Source organism: Microtus pennsylvanicus, chromosome 7 (genome assembly GCF_037038515.1).
Source record: "Microtus pennsylvanicus isolate mMicPen1 chromosome 7, mMicPen1.hap1, whole genome shotgun sequence".
Taxonomy (NCBI): domain Eukaryota; kingdom Metazoa; phylum Chordata; class Mammalia; order Rodentia; family Cricetidae; genus Microtus; species Microtus pennsylvanicus.
Window position 1 is genome coordinate 83644785 of NC_134585.1, and position 23508 is coordinate 83668292.

The 23508-nt window shown below is 37.4% G+C and overlaps 1 protein-coding gene across 1 annotated transcript in view; it reads left to right on the plus strand.

The window, feature by feature from the left end:
• The window catches only part of Bank1 (B cell scaffold protein with ankyrin repeats 1), a 218011-nt gene that overhangs the window by 30793 nt on the left and 163710 nt on the right, over positions 1-23508 (plus strand). The window contains exons 2-3 of the mRNA XM_075981274.1: positions 3713-4111; positions 22590-22741. Coding sequence (XP_075837389.1) covers positions 3713-4111; positions 22590-22741 — 551 coding nt within the window. The remainder of the gene's footprint in view (positions 1-3712; positions 4112-22589; positions 22742-23508) is intronic.

Here is a 23508-nt window from a genome sequence, read left to right on the forward strand (position 1 = left end):
CGGAAGGACGGTTTGAAGGGAAAGAGAGGGGAGAAGAGGAGGGAGAAGGAGAATATGAGGGAATGGGATGCTAAAGAAGAGGGAAGGACAGTGAGGGAGAAAAGAAAAGAGTTATTTTGATTGAGGGAGTCATTAAAGGGCTAGCGAGAAACATAGCACTAGGGAAATTCCCAGGAATCCACAAGGATGATCCCAGCTGAGACCCTAAGCAATAGTGGACAGGATGCATATACTGACCTTCTCCTGTAATCAGGTTGATGACTACCTTGTCGTCATAGAACCATCAACTTCAACCATCAACTGATGGAAGCAGATACAGAGAGCTACAACGAAGCACTGGGCTGAGCTACCGGAGAACAGTTCAGATACCTAATTCTTGCCATTTTGTTTGCTAACCATCCCACACAGGGTTGTGACCCAGAGTTTAAGAAGCTGGAATCAAAGCTATACCAATGAATTAATTTCTCCATATGTATGTTTATGTAATCCCTATGCAGATCAAGACAGAGTAAGTGCAGAGCTCCAGGAGGGTTCCTCAGCCTGATCCACTAACCGTGGTCTCAATACCCTTATCTATGCCCAATGTATCCCAGGTAGATTAGCATCTGTGCCCAATGTGTCCAATTAGATTGCCAACAATGTTCCTCTGCTGTGTGCACTCTTGCTTACTGCACGCAGTGTTCGTAGATCTATGCACGTTTCATGTATCTATGGCTCATTCCTTCTTATTGTTGCACAGAAGAGTATCTTATAGTACCAGTGTGCAAGGAGAATTCGCCTTTGGAGAGCTACCTTACAATTCACAGTAATCTGTTGAAATTGCTCAGAAGAAATTATACCAACTTTCTGCTTTCTCTTGTGACTGACACTCTTTATCTTTCTACATATAGAAAGTGCTTTTATAATAACCATTAAACTAAGGTCAATTTAGTCAAGTCTTGCTTTCCTTAACCATTTTCCCCCCAATTGTACCTCACTGATTCACAAAGCTGATACCTTATACTCTTTAGTCCAAGACTTTATCAAAAAAATATTAAAAATCTTGGGCTGGTGAGATGGCTCGGTGGGTAAAAATTTTTTTCCATATAAGACAAACAACCTGGTTTGATCCAAAATCTCAGACCCCGTGGTAGAACGGGAGAGGTGACTGCTGCAAGTTGTCTTCTAATCGCCATATGGTGTGCAGGCTGCGTTCACACACATGCCACACAAGCACATGTAAATAGGGCCGTTTGTCTTTAATCTTAAAATAGCTTTAGAACTGTTGTCAGCATGCCTCAAGTATTCATAATAATGGGTTTCATTATGACATTTTCGTAAAATACATACCACATTTTGATCACGTTTCCTCCCTTTCCCAACTTCCTCCCCCCCCCCCCATTGACCGCTTTCCTCTTATCAGCTAGACCACTTCTAGGTCACAATATTGTATGTGTATTCATGTGTGGTGTAAGCAAAGGTATATGGGATGTATGAAGATGTTCATGAGTATTTGTTCACATATGCATATAGGTGTGCTTATACATATATGCATGTGTGTGCGGAGGCCAGAGGTATATGTATGGTGTTTTTCTCAATAGTTTTCCATCTTACGGTGTCTTTTACTGAATTAGAAGCTCACAGGGAAAATAAAATTGGCTAGTCCATTCATTCCAAGGATCTGCCTGCCTCCACCTCGACAGTGCAGGGGTTGCAGATGCCACGTCAGCTTTTTATTTTATGTGGGTTGTGGAAATCAGGTCCTCATGCTAGCACAGCAGGTACTACATCAGCAAGGATGTGTGTGCAACCCCTGTAAAAAGACTCAGTGTGAATCTTTCTCATCTCCACTTCAGGAGTTTGAATTATCCTCATATTGAATCCTTTTCTTTTCGAGTTTTATCTACTTTATCATACTTTCCCACATAGCTTTAATTGCATCCTTTCTTAACATTTGCTATGCAACATCTAGCTTTGTTACAGGCTGGAAATTAAAATGTTACCAATCTCTAATCTAGTTATTGCTTTATAAAATTTGCTTGGATGATGTAGTCTTTTTTAAAATTTTTAATTATGTTAAATTGTCTTTAAACTTTTGTTTTAATCAAGCTAGAGTAATTTTTATGCTCTAAAGTCTGTCATCTTCTCGTTTTATTATTTTCACTAGTCCATGTATGGTAAATTTTAATTGTGATGATCATTGTTATTGTTATTATGATTTGACATAGTCCCATCCCATAAAAAACAATTAGCACTGCTAATATTTATTTTGCTCCTATTTATCTAGATGGAGGTTAGACTTCATATTTTAGCTTGGGCAGGAAAACAACCCTTGGCATTTTCTTCCTTGTCTTACTCAGTACTTCTAAATGACTGGCTTCTCGTGGCCTCACGTGGTTTGCAGGAAAGTGGGACAACAAGGGTTGTTTTATTGCTGCATAGCAGCTGCCCCGAATCTACTGCTGTTTCTGCTTCTGACTGCTGTTCTGTAATCGCTATCCCACAGCTTAGGCTGAGACTTGGCAGGGATCCAGAACTACCACTGCCTCTGCAGCCAGATGTACTTTTTGATGAAATCTTTATCATATTTTACCAATAAAGACTTGCGAGTCAGATACTGGGGAGAAAACCTGCTAGCTCAGAGAGGCCGAGAAGCAACCAGCTGACATTCCTCCTTAGCTGGTGACCCTGCAAGCGAGAGTATTCTCTTCTGCAATGCAATCCCAAACCAAACCAGACTGCCATGCTCAAAGTCCCTCCCTACTACTTCCTGTGCGTTTCTCTATTTTATTTCCTGACTCCCCCTAATTGTCTTTAGCTACTTCCTGTCAACTAGTTGCTGATTCTGCCCCTTGACCCGAGGTTTTATTTAATTAACACGGACCCAGGGTTCACAGTGAGATAAAATATCGCTCAGCAAAGGGTGGTTTGTGATCTCGCGTGATCCTTGTAAGGCCTTCTGCAAGATCTTCCCCTTTTCTGCTGTGGAGTGGTTGCATCTGTGGACTTGACTGATTTCTCAGACTCAGCTTTGAGCCTATCTTGTAGGATAGGATCTTGTAGAATCCCCATGTTGGGAAAAACAATAGGAAAGTGATGCCTGAGGTCCTGACAGTCTGACGATTCTGATTCCTCAACAGTCTTGACTCTGAGTGGGAGATAGATCTTAGTTCTAGATTGTTCTATGAGAACCTTCTATTTATTTCAATGACAACATTTTATTATTTTAAAATTGTATTTTTTTGTTTTTGTACACAAGTGGGTATTCACAGGCCTCAGCAAATGTGTGGAAGTCAGAGGACAATTTATGAGAGTCAGTTCTCTTCTTGCATGATTTGGGGCCCAGGGATTAAGCTCAGTCCTCCTTTTGGCGCCTGGCACCTTCACCCAGTAAGCCATCGGGCCAGCCCACAAGTTGTTACTTTCTGACAGATGATTTCCCCAACTTCTTTTTTGTTTTTCACAGTTGAGTTCCTTCATGCAAATAAACTTTGTTTTGTTGATTATGGGGGAGTCACATTTGTGACATGGGTAGAAGAGGCTTTCAAGGCAACAACTGTGTTATATCTTATTTTTTAATCTACATCATTACAATAAAGATAGCAACGTTTTACAATACTGGTATCGACTGTAAGCAAATTAGCATGTTTTTTTCACATTTAAAAGAGAATATAACCTGCTGTTAGCCTTTTGACTATAAGAAAAATAAAACAGTTTTTTTCTCTCTTTCCAGGAAGTGCAAAAGACATCCTTCTGATACATGAGGAAGATGCTGAGGAATGGGCTCTGTACTTGCAAGAAATATTTATACATATTGTGGAAAGAGAAGCCATCCTGGTATATCCCTTGTGGAATCTCTCTTCTTCACATTTGGATTTGCTAGACTTAAATGCTTACAAATGTAAGCTTCTGATATTATCTAATAGTCTACTTAAAGACCTAACGCCGAAGAAGTGTCAGTTTCTAAAGGAGATACTTCACTCGCCAGCAAGTGTAGTGACCCTGCTTTGTGGGATGGAGAGCTCGGATCCTCTCTTTCAATTATTAAGTGTCCCCGGAAGCAAGTGGGAGATCTCAACAGAGCAGGATCCCGAGGACTACATCTCTGTCGTCAGTCAGATCTTAGACAGAGGTAGGAATGCCACATCTTCTCTGTTGGTTTTTAAATGTTTATTTACTTCTTTTGCAATGGGAGAAAGGGAGAGGTTAGCTCAATGATTAAGAACACTGGCTGCCCACTCTTCCAAAGGACCCACATTCAATTCCCAGCACCCACAAGGCAGCTCACTAGCCTCTAACTCTAATTCGGGGGAGCCAACACCATTTGCTGGTCTCAGTGGGCACCAGGTACACACGTGGTTACACGTGCAGGCAAAACAGCTATATACACATTGTAAAATAACAATTTTTCTTAAGTTTTGCAATTTAAAATTTTAAAGTTTTTTTTAAAGTCTATGACTATCTGATGTAAGGCTAAGATTAGAACACAAATGCCAAGTTCACCTAACAATGTTCTGACTGGCCCACAAAATGCACTAAGGTTCTTTATTTTTAGCTTTATTCCAGTCAAAAGTTAGCACTTGTTCTAAAAAATGGCTAAACACACACACACACACACACACACACACACACACACACACACACACACACTCCTTCGGGCAACTTGGATAAGATTGTGATACCACAAGCAAGACATGCTATGCTGTTAGTTTCTGGAAGATAACATCGGGCATAATTGGTGAAGCCTAAACCACTGTTATCCACACTAATATTGTTATCAGCCAGCAACAGTTCGAAGTTTGAAGACTTAAGTTAGAATGCAGAGCTTAGGCTGTTCTGATAATTGTGTGATATATTATTACAGGGTGAAATGCTGTTATTTTTATTGATTTTAAATGGCAAATTTGATTTTAAGCTTAGTGCCACAATATAAAGAACAGAACAGAAGTTCTCATTAATCAGCTAAATTGCATTCCTGTGTAATTAAGTTCTGGCACTAATGTCATTGAAGGACCTCCCTCTGCGGTGCTCTGCCGTGTCACAGAGGGTGCTACATTCAGTTGCTTCCTTGTTTGCTCAACCTGCATGTGTCCTTCAAACCCCCAGCTTTGTGACTATGGTTTTGCCTCTACAGGGAAAGCGGGGAGCTGTTGTTTCATACTGGCCGTATTAGATGTCAAGGTTGATTCTTTTTCTTGGAACATATTTCTGTATCCTTTAGCTACCCCTACATTCTTGAACTCTGTCTTTAGTCTCTTAATGGGACAAACATTTCTTCTTTTACACATGGCCATTTGTCCACCCCAGATGGGTTACTACTTTTTACAGTTAGGTCTTCAGTGTTTCTCAGGTCTCTTCAAAGAAGGTCAGACTGGCTGTCTCTCCCACTTGACCCACATCTGCCTGTAAAGTTTACTTATCTTTGTATATAGCAACTATGGCTTTCCTAGTGCACTTAATGACATTCATCATCCAAGCAGCAATGTAACCACAGTCCGTGACCTTTAGCCATTTCTATACATAGATGGGCACGTGTTGCAGTTCTGTAAATTGAGGGAATACACCTCATCCCTTCCCACTATCCACAACAAGGTTGTATCTGTCACTGATGCACCTGAGGACCACAGTATTTCAACAAAGCAAGACAAGACAGATATCCCTGGTTTTCAAGCACTCTGACCTTTAAAAATTCAATATATTTGTGTGTGTGTGTGCGCGCGCGAAACGTGAGCACGTGTTTGTGTATGGATACATAGGTCTTGTGCACATATGTGTGCAGGCTGGAGATCAACATCAAGTGTCTCCCTCTATCTCTCTTCACCTTCCATTCTGAAACATTGTGTCCCATTAAGCCACAAATTCATAGACCTGGCATGTTAGTTTTTAGCACCAGGGATCTGCCTGGATCCAACCTCACCCACCGAGGCTGCAATAACAAATATATCCTGCTGTGTGCAAATTCTATGTGGATGTTTGGAATCTAAACTTCATGTGTGTGTGTGTCAGGCACATTATCAACTAAGCCATTTCCCCAGCCCTCAAATTCAAAGATTGTGCTGATTATCTGTTATTCCATAGCAGCTCTCTGCAAAACTTAGCTATTTAAAAACATAAATGAGAATAGTACACCAATTAGTAAGGTTCAGAAAGTGAAGAGTGGCTAAGCAGAGGTTCTGGGCCAGAATATGCTATGAGTCTATGTGTTTAAAACTGGAAACTTCTAAAGGTTCAAGTGTGTGTGTGTGTGTGTGTGTGTGTACTTGCATGCACACCTGTGCATGCTTATATGTGTGTGTGTATATGTATGTGTGTGTATGCATATGTTTATGTGACTGTTCATGTTTGTGTTTGATTGTATAGGGAATCTCAGAATAGAGCTTTAATTGTTGACAAATTTCTTTGTTATTATATCATCTGTTGGTTGTCTAAAAGTCACCTATAATAGACTCATGAAGGAGTTCCCTTGGAAGCAATATTTTTAAATTCGACCAGGTTCAAAATCCCTTATCTCTTGCCTTAAATTTGAACTACAATTTGACTCAGGACAGTATTACTCATGTTGTCCCTCATTCTAACATTGTAGAATACTGAGATTTGTAATGTCTGCCGAGCAAAGAGTCCTTGGTTGATGCATCATCTTAGTGGTTCCCTAGAATGGCTTTCACCACTCCATGTCCTAGATACATTACCCTAGGGCATGCTTTCTGGTTTTGTTTTTGTTTTTCTATTTCCTCAAATTTATTCCAGAAGCAGTTTGAGTTAAAAATTTAATTTTTTAGATTATTGTTATGGTTTTAATTTCCAAGAATTCATATTAAGAATTTATGGGATTGATTTTGATTGTGGTGCATTCCTCCCATTCTGTCTAATTCTTTCAGGCTTTTTAGTATCTGATTAATTTCATTAGTTTCTTTGACAGTTGCTGCTTCTTTTTAGGCATCTTCCTTACTCTTTCTTACTTCTAATTTCCTTTTAATTTTTATTGCATTTTTTTCTTTGCTCTTCACTTGTCTTAAGCACATTCCTCTCTTGATCCTGTCTTGGTCACCTCTCCTTGACACCTTGTACTTCTTTTGAAAACAACTTGAAAATAATACCATTATTCATTACACATCATGCTCAATTTTTGACAGCAGTAATCCGACTGGGTCTCCTTGTTCACTTCCCCTTCTTGTCTCTTTCTTTTAGTACTTTTCCAGTACATTAATCTTTTTAATATTGTAAAAAATATAATTGGAAAGTTATGAGGAAGTCTAAATTAAGTGCATATTTATGAGTATTGCATGCTACTTCTACTGAGGCAGAACAGTAAGGATTAAGTGATTCCTCACACCCAGAATTTCTACTTTCCCTGAATAACTCTCATTGGGTCATTTCCCTGCCCCCTCTGTGTGTGTCTGTGTCTGTTTGTCTGCCTGTCTTGGAAATTAAAACCATAACAATAATCTAAAAAGTGTCTGCGTACCATGTTGAATATGTAGACGTGAGAACGCAACAACTTTTGGGAGTTGAAATTACCTTTTATATTTTATAGGGTAAAATCCTCTATTTATAGACAGCACACTACAAATTTGAAGCTACTATTAACACTTATTCTCCCACATTTAAGTTTTAGACTTCAAAATTTTAAAAGTAATATAAATATACCAAATGGAAATATTAGAAAATCTGTAGGAAATAAGGAAACTTCTGAATAGAAAAGACTGTTGAATTGTCGGTTGATAGCTTCCGGGGGAGGAAAACTCAACTTTTAAGAGTGTAATCCAAATGGAAGTCATGAAAATAATTAAATGTTTAATATATTCGCACAGACAAAGAAAAATCACAGGAAATTTTATAAAGTTTAATGAAAGAGAAATATATTTAATAATTATAATACTCAGGCAAAGTTTATAATTTTAAAAAGTTAAGTATATGGGAAGTACACATTGGACTCAGGAGTTAAAGAAGCAAGACATGAAAAGTATTTGAGATGGGCTGGAAGATTAGTGTGGTTCTGGAAGGGATTAGGGGAGAAGTAGGGAGTAAATATGGTGTATGTTCATATAAAATTCTCAATGAATTACATATGTATATTTAAAAGGCTGTTGAAATATAACAGAGATACAGGCATGAAACCAGAACGTGGCCAGTTTGGGGCATACACGATTTTGATGTAACGGGGTGGTCCACCTTACATTGCTTCAAACTGTTTAATGATTCATTTGCTCTGAGAAGCTTCCTTAGTGGTCAGCCTACTGTGTGTTTTATATTTCATACCATCCTTCATATTGAATATGTAAAGCCTGATTTTCCAAACAGAAGACAATAGAAAATGGATAAAATAGGACAAAAGATATGGAATTCAATTCCTATTATCCATTTTCGCCTTTTTCCTTCACCCACTAGAGAAATTACACCAGAATAAGAAAGAAACCTTTTATTCGGAAGCATGCTGTGATAAAAAGGATAATAAAAATGCCAGGGAAGTCATGAAAATAATTAAATGTTTAATATATTCGCACAGACAAAGAAAAATCACAGGAAATTTTATAAAGTTTAATGAAAGAGAAATATATTTAATAATTATAATACTCAGGCAAAGTTTATAATTTTAAAAAGTTAAGTAGTGATTCATGTTTCATCTGAGTATTTTATTTCCTTTTAAGAAATTAAGAAAACTAAATTTCCTGTCTCCCTAATTCTCAAATGGAGACTAGCACGAATCCATGTGAGCTTCCTCCTCACTGCTTACAGCCACATGGACAGCATTTCTCCCCCTGTTCCTGTTCATCTCTTCATTTGGTTTTTGCCTCTGCACATAAAATTTTAGTATTTCTAAGTTTTATGCATCACTGTGTAAAAGTAATACACACACACACACACACACACACACACACATCTCAAACATAAAAAACCCAGCAAGCATCCTTTTTTATTTAATCTCTTAATTTTTTTTGGAATTTCACATGAAATATTTACATACTATGTAACCCACTCCTTTCTCCTATTCCTTCTGTGCCCCTACCACTCACACTAAAATTTATGACCTCCCCTTTAATTATTATTGTCACACATACTCACTCATACAGTTATATATGTATATTCACACATAAATACAACCTGCTGAGTTCACTTAGTATTAATCATAAGCATAAAATACTATACATGCATATGCATGCATACATACACTTGTATATATTACACATGTATTTTAAAATGGAATATGTTTAATACTGACCACTTGGGATTAGATAACCTATACGGGGACTTGTCCCTGGAGAAGAGCAAAGTTCCTACTCTTAGCGGTCATTGATTGTAATTCTTGATCTAGGGGTAGGGTGTTGCAGTATTCTCCCTATTCGCATTGACATATCAAATGACATTGGGAGTTATCGTTAATGGGTGTGTGCCTGTGTTTTCTGTGTGTTTGTGGTTGGTATATAGAAAAACTACTAATTTTTGTTAAGTTTTTAATTCAATCTCCTTGTTTGTTAAGGGTCTTTTTGTTTGAGTTGTTCATCTCTTCTTGTTTAACTTTAGTGGTTTACACTAATGCACTTATTTGCCTGTTTCCTTTAACTTTTTTTGACTCAATGGAGTACAGATTTTAAAAAAAATTATTTAGGGTATCCTGAATTTCTTTAACACCTATTGTAATGATTCTTCATTTCTGATATGGCCCATTTGGGTAGTCTCTTCATTTCCTTTGGTTAGTTGAGCCAAGGGCTTGTCAATTGATGTTTATCTTCTCAAAGAACTACTTCTTAGATTCATCTTTTGTACTATTTTCTTTCTATTTCATTAGTTTCTGCTCTGCATTTAATTATTTCTTGATATTTATTGGATTTGGTTCTGGTTTGTAGATGTTTATTCAAACTTTTGAGATGCATCATTAAAATATTTACTTGTACTCTTTCAGATCTTTAGATGTAAGGACTTAAATTATGAATTTCCCCCTAACTGCTGCTTTTAATGTGTTCCATATGTTTGGTTTTATTGTTTATTTACTTCCAGGAAATTTTAACATTTCATTATTAATTTCTTCCTTGGCTTACTTATCATTCTCTGAATGATTGTTTAATCCCTACAAGTCTGTGTGATTTCCAGAGATTCATTTGGTGTTGGTGTTTTGCTTATTTTTGTACTGTGGTCAGATAGGATGCATGGAGGTATTTAATTTTTCTGAGTTTGTTAAGATTTGTTTTGTGCCCTATTGTGCACCCTACTTTAGAGAGTAACATCCACGAACTACACAATAAAATGTTAATTCTTTACTGTTTGGGTAAAACATCCTATAGATGTCTGTCAGGTTCATTCAATATATTATATATAATATATTTTGATATCTTTCTTCCTAAAGGCCTTGAATTTTTAACGATTTAATGCCTAGAAATGCAATCCCATTATTTTGCCTTTATACAACAGACATTAATACTACAACTTCTCCATAAACACTCTACTTCATTTCGTCAGTCTTCCTCTTGGACTTCATTGTTCCTCATCTGCAGGGTCTTTTTCTTAGTGTCTGATGTAGGTAGTGTCATTGCTGGGCAGGTGTTGTTGGGCTGTATAAGCAAATGGACCAAGAAAGCCACAAGAAACAATCCAATAAGTAGCTTTCCTCTGTGGCCCTTGCTTTAGTTCCTGCCTTCAGGTTCCTTCTTCAAGTTTCTGCTTTGAGAGTGGACTATGGTGCTAAAGTGAGAGCAAAATAAACCCTAGCCTCCCCAAGTTGCTCTTAGCCATGGTGTTTTATCACAGCGTTAGAAATCCTAACTAAGACACCTCCCCTTGATTAATCCCTTGGTCAGGCTCCTGCACAGCCTCGTTCCTCTCACGCCTGTGTTTTTTACCCTTTCACACTGCCCTTCTGTGTTCATCTCTTCAGTTTCCTCTTGGACTTCATTGTTCCCCATCCGCCATCGGAAGTCACTCTTTCTAATCCCACTTACCAAGTGCTACCCCATTGTTCATCTCTAATAGCTCCCTTTGGGTATTTTATAAAAACCCATTCTTGATTTTATTATAGCTTGGCTTTCTCTTTTAATTTCTCCATGAACTTAGCACTAATTTGCAAGCACTCTCTAAGGATTGTTTCTGTTTGTTTTAATATTTTACCACTATAATCAATGTAACAGGAAACTTAATCTGTAGAAAGACCCAGAGGCCTAATTTCAATGTGTTTGCTAAAGAAATGATTTAGGTCTTTCTTTGCAAGAAATTGAATTTACACCTGAGATCTCTTTAAACTCTGTTATTGGCTTGTTCTTTGGGATTGTTTGTTAGCTAAAATCTATTCAGATCTTAAACCCTCATTGAGGCTCATTTCTGGGGAATCTGAAGACACAGTAGGCAGGCTGAGAAAATAAAAAGAAAATATTTTCCAAGCTTGAGTGTCCCTGATATATGGGAAAACCCCTTTGCTCATGCTCCAAGTCTCTCTGTATAAGGGGTCAGGGGCTTCTTCAGCCCTACACACTGGAAGGTCAGCCAGAGTGAGTGTGCGTTCATGGGGTGTGCACTGGGCAGCAGAGCTTGTGGTGACTTCTTTCTTATGTGGGCTGCTGAGAAATTTTCTTTCTTCATTTCTAGTCCATTCATGTGTGAAGTATTGTTATAAATAATGTTATTATTACAACCTTAGGTTCGATGCTGAAGAACTGGTTGTCCTAAATCTAAATCTCCACTTTGTTACATGTCTATAAATTCATTGTTTGGAATTCCTCATAAAGCCAAGAAATAATTCTTTTGAAGTCCGGAGTGGACACGGACTTTGAACAATTAAACATTTCAGCTAATCTGCATCTCCACACATACATTGCATGACAGGGCTTTTATGAGCCTTGGTGCTGCACAACAAAACCCACCTTTCTCTTTACTTCCTCTTTCTGTGATTCATTCTTCCCTGTCAAAATCAATTTATGAAATAGAGCATCTCAAATGGCTTAGTGGAGCGATAGTACAAAATTTATAGACATTCTAATGTAAAAGGGAAAAACTTTTTAAAGTTTAAAGATATTTTAAAGCACTATGAATAAAAGTTCTTTTTTAAAAAACACTGAAAGAAAAACTTATCTAAGTTGATAAGGGGAAGTGATTCCATGGCAACCTGAAATTTAGCTACTTTTGCAGAATAAGCCATCCATGGTCCTTTAAAGATCTTTTTAAACACTTAGAGACAAAATTTTATCTTCTCATCCTTCATGAGTTATCAAGGATAATAAGTAGCCTCATTTCATTGCAGGCAAGATGTGATCTAATTAAGTTTCATATTTTGTTGATATGCATGATGCTGCATATCAACAAGCTGAGTTCAGAAGCAGGTCAAAAATATTTATTTTTTTTTTAGCAGTGAAGCTTCAAGTACAAGAACACTTATTGATTTATTTGTGCTCTAATGTCAGGTTAGAATAACACGAAGTATGGCACATTAATTAAATTGTGACAGTAACACAATGGCTGCTCCACAGACTGTTATTTTGGGGTGTCTTTGGGGGACTCCATAGTGTCTTACTGTGGCAGTCTGTATTCCCAGTAGGAAGCTCTCTGGGTAGGTTGTCCACTGACCACCCCAAACCTGTGCATTGACTGTCGCTCAGGTGTATTTGAGAAAAAACCATGGCATCCGAACTCACTTGCCAAGAAAAGTTTCCTATTGGCTACACCCACCTTTCATTTTCGCTAACATCATCTCCTCTAACTTAGTAAATAATGAAAGAATTGAGGAAAAAAATCTGAGATAGCTTAAAGCTTATTTACAAAGTCAATAACAACAAAAATGTTCATTAATTATATTCTAATAAAACTTATGTTAAATCTCCAGGCAGCTCGGATGTGCGGAAATTGTCAAATTTAAAGACATCCAAGAGGCAAAAAAAGAATTTTTTTTTTCTCAGCAATTAATGACACCTGGCTTACATCATCATTGGTCAGTTCTGCTGAAGCAAACTTGTTTATTGGATTGGGAGGAAACTTTTTAGTAACTAATTTTTAGATAAAATACTTTGGTGTGAACCCCTTGTTGGATGTATGCAGTGATTAAAAATTGGCTGAGAGTCACGGAGATGGCTCAGTATGTAAGGACAATTGCCAGGTAATCATAGAAACCTGACTTTCATCTCCACAATCCATAGTCCAGAGAACGGACTCCACAAAGTTGTCCTCTGACCCACAAACGTGTCTCTTGATACATGTGCCCATGTACATCATACATACACACACACACACAAAATAAATAAATAAATAGCCAAACAAACACACAAATAAATGGAACACTCCTTGAAGGGGTGATTTGTCCTTATTTATTTCAATAATTTAAGTTTTGGAGTATGTTAGAACTGAAACAACCCTCTCAAGTGTGTAGTTTTGCATAAGATTTACATGTGGATATCTTTGTATAAAAGAGGCTCCTAGAGGGTTAGTCTGAGATAGGTGGAGTCTGAATCACTTTCTGTTTCTTTGGTGAATTTTGACTTTTACTTGTGGGTCACTGAATTCAAGTCCTTTCAAGTGTGGATGAAATATAACCAGACAGGCGTTTTTAACAATTAATCCAACACTGTGATATACAGATAATCACGACAGTGCCTGAGGAGAATTAGATATTCTAATGGCATGGGAGACATGATGAGGGCCTCAAGGAAAAACTTAACAAGATGGATTATGAATGGCATGTTGGAAAACTGTTGGGAGGACAAAACAGAGTCCTGCTTCAGACTGAAGTTTTGTACAACATTATCATTAATTATCATTATCTCTATATTGAAGAATCCCAAATGAACTCTTCCAGGCTAGCAATTTAGTGTTCTACTGTGTTCTAAACATGGCTTTCTGAAGGATACTGAGACCCTCAAAAGGCTCAATTTAATGAATATATTGTTTGAGGTGCCTGGGAGATGACTCAGTGGGTCAAGGAACTTACCGCCAAACCGGATGACTTAAGGTCTATTCTGGCACCCACCTGATGGAAGGAAAGAGCCAACTCACTCAAGCAAGCTGTTCTTTGACTCCATGCAACTGTGCATGGGCATGTATACTGTAATGTGGGTGTGCACACATGCAGATAAATAAATAAATTACAACACTAAAAATAGCTTTAAAATAGCTTTAATGTCACAAAGTGACAGGTTTTATTGTAGCATTTTTCTCATACATATTCATGTGCTTGTGTGTGTATGTGTGTGTGTCTGTATGTGAGAGAGAGAGAGAGAGAGAGAGAGAGAGAGAGAGAGAGAGAGAGAGAGAAAGAAAGAAAGAAAGAGACTTATTCATCATTAGTCCTCCACTGACTTCTTTTTTAAAATCAACTACATTAAATTTTTTATTATTCACTTTAGGAAAAATAACCAGACATGTTAATTTTTAAAAGTATTAATTCACAGAAAAGCTTAAAATACATTTTAAGAGAAATTACAAAGACATATTTTCATAGGGAAAACTTCATGAGAAAAGTGACATGTTCTTTCATTTTTTTCAAAGATCATCACTGTTCAGTTTTAAACAGCTTTTTTTTTTTTTTTTTTTTTTTTTTTTTTTTTTTTGGTTTTTCGAGGCAGGGTTTCTCTGTGGTTTTGGAGCCTGTCCTGGAACTAGCTCTTGTGGACCAGGCTGGTCTCGAACTCACAGAGATCCGCCTGCCTCTGCCTCCCGAGTGCTGGGATTAAAGGCGTGCGCCACCACCGCCCGGCTCACTGTTCAGTTTTAAGGAACTCAATTAGCTTCTTATATTTGCTTCAGCAATAGGATGTAAATGGAAAAAATCCTATCTTACCCCCAATTTACAGTTAGTAAAACAGAACACTCTTCATTGCTGCACTCAGACTCCACAGCAGCTGTTTCAAAAAGCTCCAAATGTGACGAGAGAAAGCTCCAAATGTGACGAGAGCACCGTCTTTTATTCTGGGCTGCTCCTATGTTTGCACCCATGTTTAACTCCATAGCATCATACAGGCCACTTCCAAAGTACTGTTGGAACAAGTTACACCAATCTTCTAAATATTGGCATGCTTCATCACAGTCCCCAAAGATCACATAAATGAATCTCCTTATTGTTCCAATCAGAAAAGTCTTTGGAAGCTTTGTGGGTCTTCTAAAAATTCTATCTTTCCATAAAAATACAAGATTTCTCAGTGACAATGAAAATTATTAGTTTTCACTAAAATGACAGGTGCACTCCAAGGTTTCTCAAGAAAATGTCTGTCGGATCTCATCTTCATGACCATAGATGTGTCTGCTCATGGTCCTTTTGAATGCATCTTGAAAACGGTCTGGTGATTTCTTTACTACCACCCGCTGAACTTTACATGTGGACTTCCTTAGACAGCTATTGACCTTCATCAGTATACAGGCAGTATACACGCTGACACACAGAATGTGAGCAGGTCAGATAAAATCAGGCTGGAGGACTTAGATCAGCAGAACCTGACCGATATGAAGCAACAGTGTTCAAACGCAGGACATCATCCTTTACCGGCAGGGAGTGATTGGGCTGGTCCTGATGTTGCTACCATTACTTCCTGCAAACAGAGGCTTCCCAGGCCTCAGTAGGAGGGAGTTCAGCTGGACCAGTGGCTTCTGGAGTTTAGGAGATGGCAAGCAGGGCTCAGCAGGGCTAAGGGAAGGCAACTGGAGTTTGGAAGCAGACAGTGGAAATAGCCCATAGAGAGGGCTGTGCAGGAGGCCCCTACTCAAAACAAATGAAGTACCCTGAGGGTCTGAGGATCCCATGAGTTCACTCCGGCAGAGAATAGTTTGTATACCTTCCAGCAAGAGTGATAAAAACTTCATTACCCCTCACACCAAAGCATCAGGTATCAGGGTACCAGAGGCAAAATTATCCCTGCATCACAGACTATACTAGCTTTTCCACACAAATTTAATATTAAGTTTAAAGAGAAACAACCTGTTTTTATGCAATAAAACTATCTCCAAGCAAAACTACAGAATAGCCATAGAAGTAAAACACCTAGAATTCACATCTGGCAGCAAATTAAAAATGACCCAGCATGCAAAGAAGGAACTTTTCCCTCATAAGCAGGAGAAGCATCTGTTGTAAAGGACTAGATTCCAGCATGTGTAGAGATCCAGCTGATACAGTAAGAAATCAAATGATACAACTAAAACATCAGGCAAGGAATTTAAATTAATGTGTCACCAAACAAAACCTCCAGAACATGAGTAAGCAAGGAAAATGTTGTCAATGCTATGATCATTTGGGGAATAAAAATTAAAAACGCTACATACACAGCCACTGTAAGGGCTGAAAAGGGCAACACCGTTATTCAGCAGATGGTAGATGCTTGACTCTCTATTGCTTTTATACTATAGTACATTTACTTGTAGATTGCTGTGTTAGGAAAATTGTCTTTTCTTTAAAGAGCCCTTGGTCATTGTTCTAGGACACCCTTCCCCACCAGGATTCATATTGTCTGCTTCCAATTAGCAAAAAAAAATGAATTTTTGCTAATTCATTGCTGTCTCTTCCCTTGCCTTCATAAAAAGAAATTAGTTCTATTCCTACTCTCTGTTTTAAAGATTGTGCCATTGCCAAGCTGTCACACGGACTATACTCTCTCCCAGCTCAGCTGTACCTCTGCCTTATAAATATCCATTCTCTCATCTGTGGACTGAGACCTGCATCTGTCCTTTCAGGATCTGCTCTCAAAATCTTCCAGTCAGTGGCCTGGGTCTTTCTTCATTGTGTTTCTTAGAAGATCACCAGGTGAGGTGATTCTTCACCGCCTGTGGAACACACTTAAAGTCCTTTAGAGTAGTAAGAGAAGGCCTCCTTATCTAATTCTACCTGAAATGTCTCTAATTAGCAATAGGACTTAGAGACCCTACATTGATTTTTCCCCCATTAATTTAAACAATAATTAGTTGATTCTAACAATAAAGGTATAATGATAACCTAGTACATTTAAGAAAAAGGCCAGTAGTACTGTTTTAGCTTTCTAGAATTTGTCAAATTCTGAAAAATTATTATGTGCCAACTTTAACATTTAGGGATTGGATATCTGTCTTTTTCTTTCTCTAAGAAACTAATGGTTCATTATTATTTTAGAATTCCAATTAAAATGATGGATTGTTTGAAATATATATTACTCAAAAAGTATGAATTATGAATGTGAGTTCAGGTATCTGATCCTTTACATAAGGAGTTTCTTTGTCCTAAAGTGCTTCTCTGGTTTATATAACTGAATAAATAGTTGGACTTTTTTTTAATGAGGTTATAGAGGCCCAGGTTTCAGGGTTCTCAGTTTTTGATGCATATTCTAATTCTTTAAAGATTTTTTATTTGAATCAATTTACCATTTAATAAATTTCTATTTTGCTTTATTTTATTGTCTACTTTTTCTTATTTTCTTTCTTCTTGGTCATTCTTATATCTATTGAAACTGAAGCAGTGGACTTCTGCATTAAAGACATCACCCCCAGGCTTTCCTGAATATCAGCTCAAATATCAAAGTGAAGAATCTCTAAAGAGGCAATCCTTGATATGTACAGGTAGTTGACTCCTGAAGCCCAGAATTATTAAAATTGGAAGATGCCCACACCCCCTATATAAATGATGCAGGTCTGACATGCACCTCCCAAATGAATTTTCTCCCCAGTCCTCTAGAGTCCAACTCTTACAACAGTACTTCAGACACAACATAGCATATTATCTCTTATGTAGTTTATTTCTTCATTTGGTTTTCTAATAGTCATTGATGAATTTCTATGGAGCAAACACTGTTAGAGGAACTTTAGCAAGGCCGCCATCATTTACTGGTTATGACTCCACATTTATCACAAATCGTTGTTCTAAGTAGTGACAGCCAATCAGAAAACCACAGCCACTCTTCTAGAATGCTTTGCCAAATGCTCAACAGTTCAATGGGGACTAATGAGCATGCTTACACACAGACTGTCACCTCTACATAAATCAGCGGTCCTAGCTAGAATGTCAGCCTAATGTTAATTAGGGTAGACTCTTATGCTATGGCCGTAACTGATTCCTAAGACACGGCCTCTGGAGTTTGAGGTCACTTGTTGTTTGTAACGCCTGTAAAAGGGTTGTGTCTTTGAGTCTATCGGATCATCCTTGTGATAACTCTACAAACATGGGATGGAGACAGTTGTAATCATATGTCTCTAGACATTGCCTAGCTTGTCTGTCTGGTTCCAGAAATAACCAGCTGTGTGACCGTGGGGTTGTGAATCAATGGCTCAGACTACCTTATGATTCTGTTTAGAGCTGGCATGCTTCTCCCTTTCCTTGTTTTCCCTGTCAGACCTGTTACTAGCTTTGTTTTTCTCCCAGCAGTTGGCCTAAGCTGTATCCTCTCTTTACTCATGTTGTTTGCTCTTCCCTGTGTTTGATTGCAAACCTGAAGAAGAAAAGCTTATAGAAATATTCTTAGCAACCAGAATAATTCATGATACAGAGATGGTTGAAAAATGTTGATTAAACAATAAATTTCTTAATCTATACATGGAGGGCATTATTATATACCCTGTAGAGTTGGTAGAATATAAATAATAAATCAAAAAATATATTGGCATACAATAAATATTCTGCCATTGTTATTAATATTCCTGAAAAAATGTTTATAAAATTTTAGATCAGATTCCAGTTTAAAATTTTCTTTCTTTAGGAGAATGAAGTCTTCATTATGAGGCCATTGTAGCTTGCTAATGGTGCAAGTAATTATTTTTGGTGACACACAATACTTTTCCTGAAAGTCATTGTCAATTGTCACTTGCTATTCCACCTATTATTAGCATCCAGGTTTGAGCACTCACACATCCCAAAGCCCACAGAGAAGTACTGGCCAGTACTTCTTATAGTCTCTGCTAACTTTGAGAAATTAGAAAATATACCAGGCTCCACACATTGCATTACTTAATATTTATGTCTAGTATGTTTTGTCTAGGAGAAATATAGAGTTTTATTCAAATGAAGCAAATTGCTTCTTTCCCAGTAGCAGTTGCATCTGGGGAAGCCCCAGTATTTTGAATTGTTACTAGTTAGATTTCAATTTGTTACCATGAGCTTTGACTTCCTAGGGCTTCTACTAGTTTGATTTGTCTCATGAACCCCTGCTGGTCCATGCTGTGTGTCTGGGGTTTCCTTATTTTTGGAAGTCAATCTTTAAATTATGCTTTACAATTATGTATTGGGCTCTATTTTCTCTTTTTGGGCATCTGTGTTCATCTAATTTCTGATTAACATCAGACTTTCAGAACTGTTTAAAGTTTGTTCTAACTCAGTGAAACATGTTAATATATAGTGCTCCAAAGCAATTAATTTCCTTAGCTAATCTATTATATCTTGCTTACATATTATAGAAGGCAATAGATGCATAGATTTTTGTCTTAGTCAATTTATTCTTTGATTTGAAACAAAATGTGTAGAGTCAATTCTATAGATTATTCTGTAAAATACATTTCAATGAAGAAAAATCAAAATTTTGCATATAACTTATGATATATAAATACCACATATATATGTATATATATATATGTGTGTGTGTGTGTGTGTGTGTGTGTGTGTGTGTGACTGACACTCTACCTGCTGCATTAAGAGGGCCACAACATATGCACATATATGATAAAACCTGGAATCTAGAAATAGCCACTCCTATGATTTTGATATAGAAATGGTTAGTCTATTCTCTTTCCTTCAAGAATATGAATGTCTTGAGTTTCCATTGCATAGTTCTGCATACACATATACACTTACACACACATATTGCTGCATGAACCTTTAAGTTGACAATTTAGTAAGTTGTATTTTTCAAATTATACTATAAAAATGGTTCTTAATGTTAACTATTCTCTGATAGAGTTTTGTTAGGGACATCTTTTGTCTAACAACATGGCTTTTGTTTTTGTTTTCCTGTTGCTTATCTTGCTCCTAGCTTTCTGTTCACAATCATAGAGCTATCTCTTCTTGTACCTCCATGGTTTCCTTAGGATACATAGTTCTTTATAACCCAACATTACAAAATATTCCTTTGCAAAAGCCCAATGCATTGATAATGGTATGGTAGAATGACTTGTTTTACAGTGTATTAAGTAAAGTCACCCTCTTGATTCTTTCACCAATTAAAATCCATTGTTTCATTCAACTTCGAACTATTTGAATGCAGAGACAGAGATGGCAGAGGCACAAGACTACTCAGGAAACAGATTGAAATTGTGAGAGAAGTAAAGGCTCGTTATTATTTGTTTTAAACAAGACCAGAATTTTTAGGAATCTGGAAATGTGGAAGTTTGTGCCCTAACTCTTCAACTTTCATAAAACAGAGCAAGACGAGGCAAAAAGCCAATGGTTCCTTCTCAGAAGGGGCTGCAGTCTGCTCCATCACCTCCTTTCTCAGCTCTTCCAATCCTCATCCTCATTCCTTGTCTGGATGTGATTGATGGAAAGCTCCATGGTGGTCGTAGCTTCTTGAGACCCATAGTTGGGGTAGAAGCAGAGATTATTTTCTTATAGATTTCTACCAAGGCTGCGTGTTTTAGTATTACAATAACTTTTGGGTAAAGACTTAAGATTGGTACTGCACAAAGGAAAACGTGAACAAAGTAAAAGTAGATTTTCTTTTTCTGTCAAAAGGGTGTATCAGAAACCAAACTGGACTAGCAAGCACAATGGACCAAAACGGCCTTGTCTCTTCCCACCTGCATAGGTGGTGGCTGTGTTTCACTGCACTTCCGGTAGCTCGACTTCACAGTCTGATGAGCTGGGGCAATCAGCACGGGGCAGGTGCAGGATTTGGTACCTTGGGGTGTCTACCTTTGGTAGGAAATAAGAACAATGGCAGCCAGTTGTTCCTCATAATTGCCACAGCCTGCCTTTGGAAACTCTGGAGTCCCTCCGCACCTGTGAGAAGTAGCATGTGATCTTTTCTGACAACTTTTTTTATATGCTAACTTTGTAAAGCTTTGCATAAGGCTCTCTGGGCCTTGCCTTCTGCCCTTTACACCTGCCAGGTAATGAGGTCAAAATTCTAACTCTAGTCTCGCCCTGAGTATTGTGGACTCTTTTTCATCTTCATTCCCTTTAGCCAGAAGACCACCAGGAACATACCTAGCCTTGATTATTTGTGTGTTATATTTATTTTAATGAAGAAAATGCATGCATGGAGAGCCATGAGTTATCTCACTACAAATGCATTAGAAAAGCACATCCAATTGGGCTACTGTCGTGTGAACTGCAAGGGAGCCAAGCAGACAGGACTATAAAGTACTTGTTCCAGGAAATGTAACAAATAGCTGGATAGTTGTTCTCCATGGTGGGAGGATTCTTTCCCTGAAACACATAAACGTACTTCCTCCTTAAAAGGCCCAATGATGACAAACTGACATATGATTTCAGCAAAGTTGACTTCTTGGAGTCAATGAGTTTATTGTGCTTATAGGGCAAGGGGCTATTTACAGAAACATGGGGACTCCAAAATAACATCACTGGAAAGTCTTTGACAGGTAAGGGTGATGGCAACTCCTTTTTTGTTTGCAATTTTCTTTGAGCTGACCCTAAAAGCTACAGATGTCACCCATTCTGAGAATCTTAATTTCATCCCTATGGATGGAAACACTTTGGGTTTTAAGACAATGAGTAGTTTGAAAAACTAAAGTTATTATTTACCACATTCTTTTACTTTCAATTGAGAACAATACATGAATAATTGAGAGTAAATGTTGTTACTAAGTGTTAAACTAGACAAAAACCAGTCACTTCACCCCCTCTTTATGCTCTGAAAATCGTATTAATGTTTCCTTGTTCCTAGAAGTTCCATAAAGAAATAATTTGTATTGAATCACTTATGTTCATAGGACACTTAAACATTTTGATTAGCACCCTTATTTTTATTTACATGTGTGTATGTATATATATATATATGTATATATATATGTATGTATGTAAGAATATGCACATATGTATGAGTGTCTAAGGAGGCCAGAAGAAGTCAGATTCCCTGGAGCTTGAGCTACAGTTATGAACTGCGTGATATGGGTGCTGGATCTGAACTTGGTTCCTCTGAAAGAGCAGTAAGGACTCTGACCTGCTAAGTCACACAGTCAGCCCCGTATTTCACTATTAAACTTAGCATCTAGTGTTATTTTACTTAATAGTTGTTCCATAATTGTATTCTAGCCCAGCCTGCTCTGGGACTCATGTAATACAGGCTGGACTTGAACTTTTACCATACTTACCTTCTTCTTATTGCAAATGCTGGGATTACAGGCATAATAACCATTCCTAGCTTATAATTAGTATTTAAAATTAGAATGTATATCTATAAGTTAGTATACTGGCTTAGATTCTTCTAACTGAATTTTTTCTTTATAATTTTCAAGGTAAATAAATTTTTTAATATTCCACTGGTTTATTAATGACAGTATAAAAATGTGATATTTGGAATTTCTGTGAACATTTAACCAACTGATGTGGCTTATTCATAAGTGCTATAATGGTATTTAGTCAAGAAATATTATTTAAATGATAAGATGCTTACTTCTACTACCCTAGACTCAGCTTCTACACTTATGAAATCTTTTCCACAGCAATTGGATGGTGTGTTTTTTTTTTTGATAGTAGATAGAATGAAAATAATCTGTATTCTTGCAATTTTCCTCAGGTTCTGAAGACTACCTTGAGGTCAGCATTCCAACAGACCCAAAAGCAAAATATTCTGAGGATACAAGTAGACAGAAGGGAGCTGAAGACCAAGAAGCTTCCAGAGTGTCTGTGCCTCTGGCCCTAGTGCTCCCTGGTGAAATTCCATGTGAGGTCAGTGATGACAGCCTTTATTACATTCCCTTTTGTTTTAATAGACACTAAATATCACTGTGATGTAATTTGCACAGTTAACCTAGCATTTTGGTTTATTCTTTTTCACAACTACAATGTCAGAACCTAGAATAATATCAGGCACCCAGTAGGCATTTAATATATCTTTGCTGGCTAACTGGACATTGGAGAATCTCCAAATGCTTAATTTTATCAAATGTTATTGACATTTTAAAATGATATATACAGAATACATATATTAAGCTACTTTTAATAACTGCCACAATAAGCAGATAAAGAATTTTATTTTCCAAAAGAGAGACCCACTGTTGAATAGAACTTAAAATTACTTATTTTTCACCACCAAATGTATTGTTGAATGATGACATCGTTGAAGATGGAAGAATTAATTTCCCATGAATAGAAATACAATTAGAAGGAGGATTTGAGGAAAGTAACAATATAGGAGCATTATTGTATTTCTTCTCCTATGCCTTTCTTGGATTGATCCCTTAAAATAAACCACTAGAAGGGTTTGAGTCTTGGTGCTGGTCCTCAAAGTCTATGGTGTCCTTGAGTGAAAAGGCAACAGTATAAAAGAGCCCCAAGGGAGATGCATGAAAAGTCCTTTTGGAAGGAGCTGGCAGATTTACATGACCTGACATCAGGAGGTCTCTGATGTCTGCTGATGGTAGGTCCCCAACCCTGTGGTCAGAGAAGCTAAATATTCTGTAAGGTTCCTCAAGTTTGCATCCCTTCCTTCTACC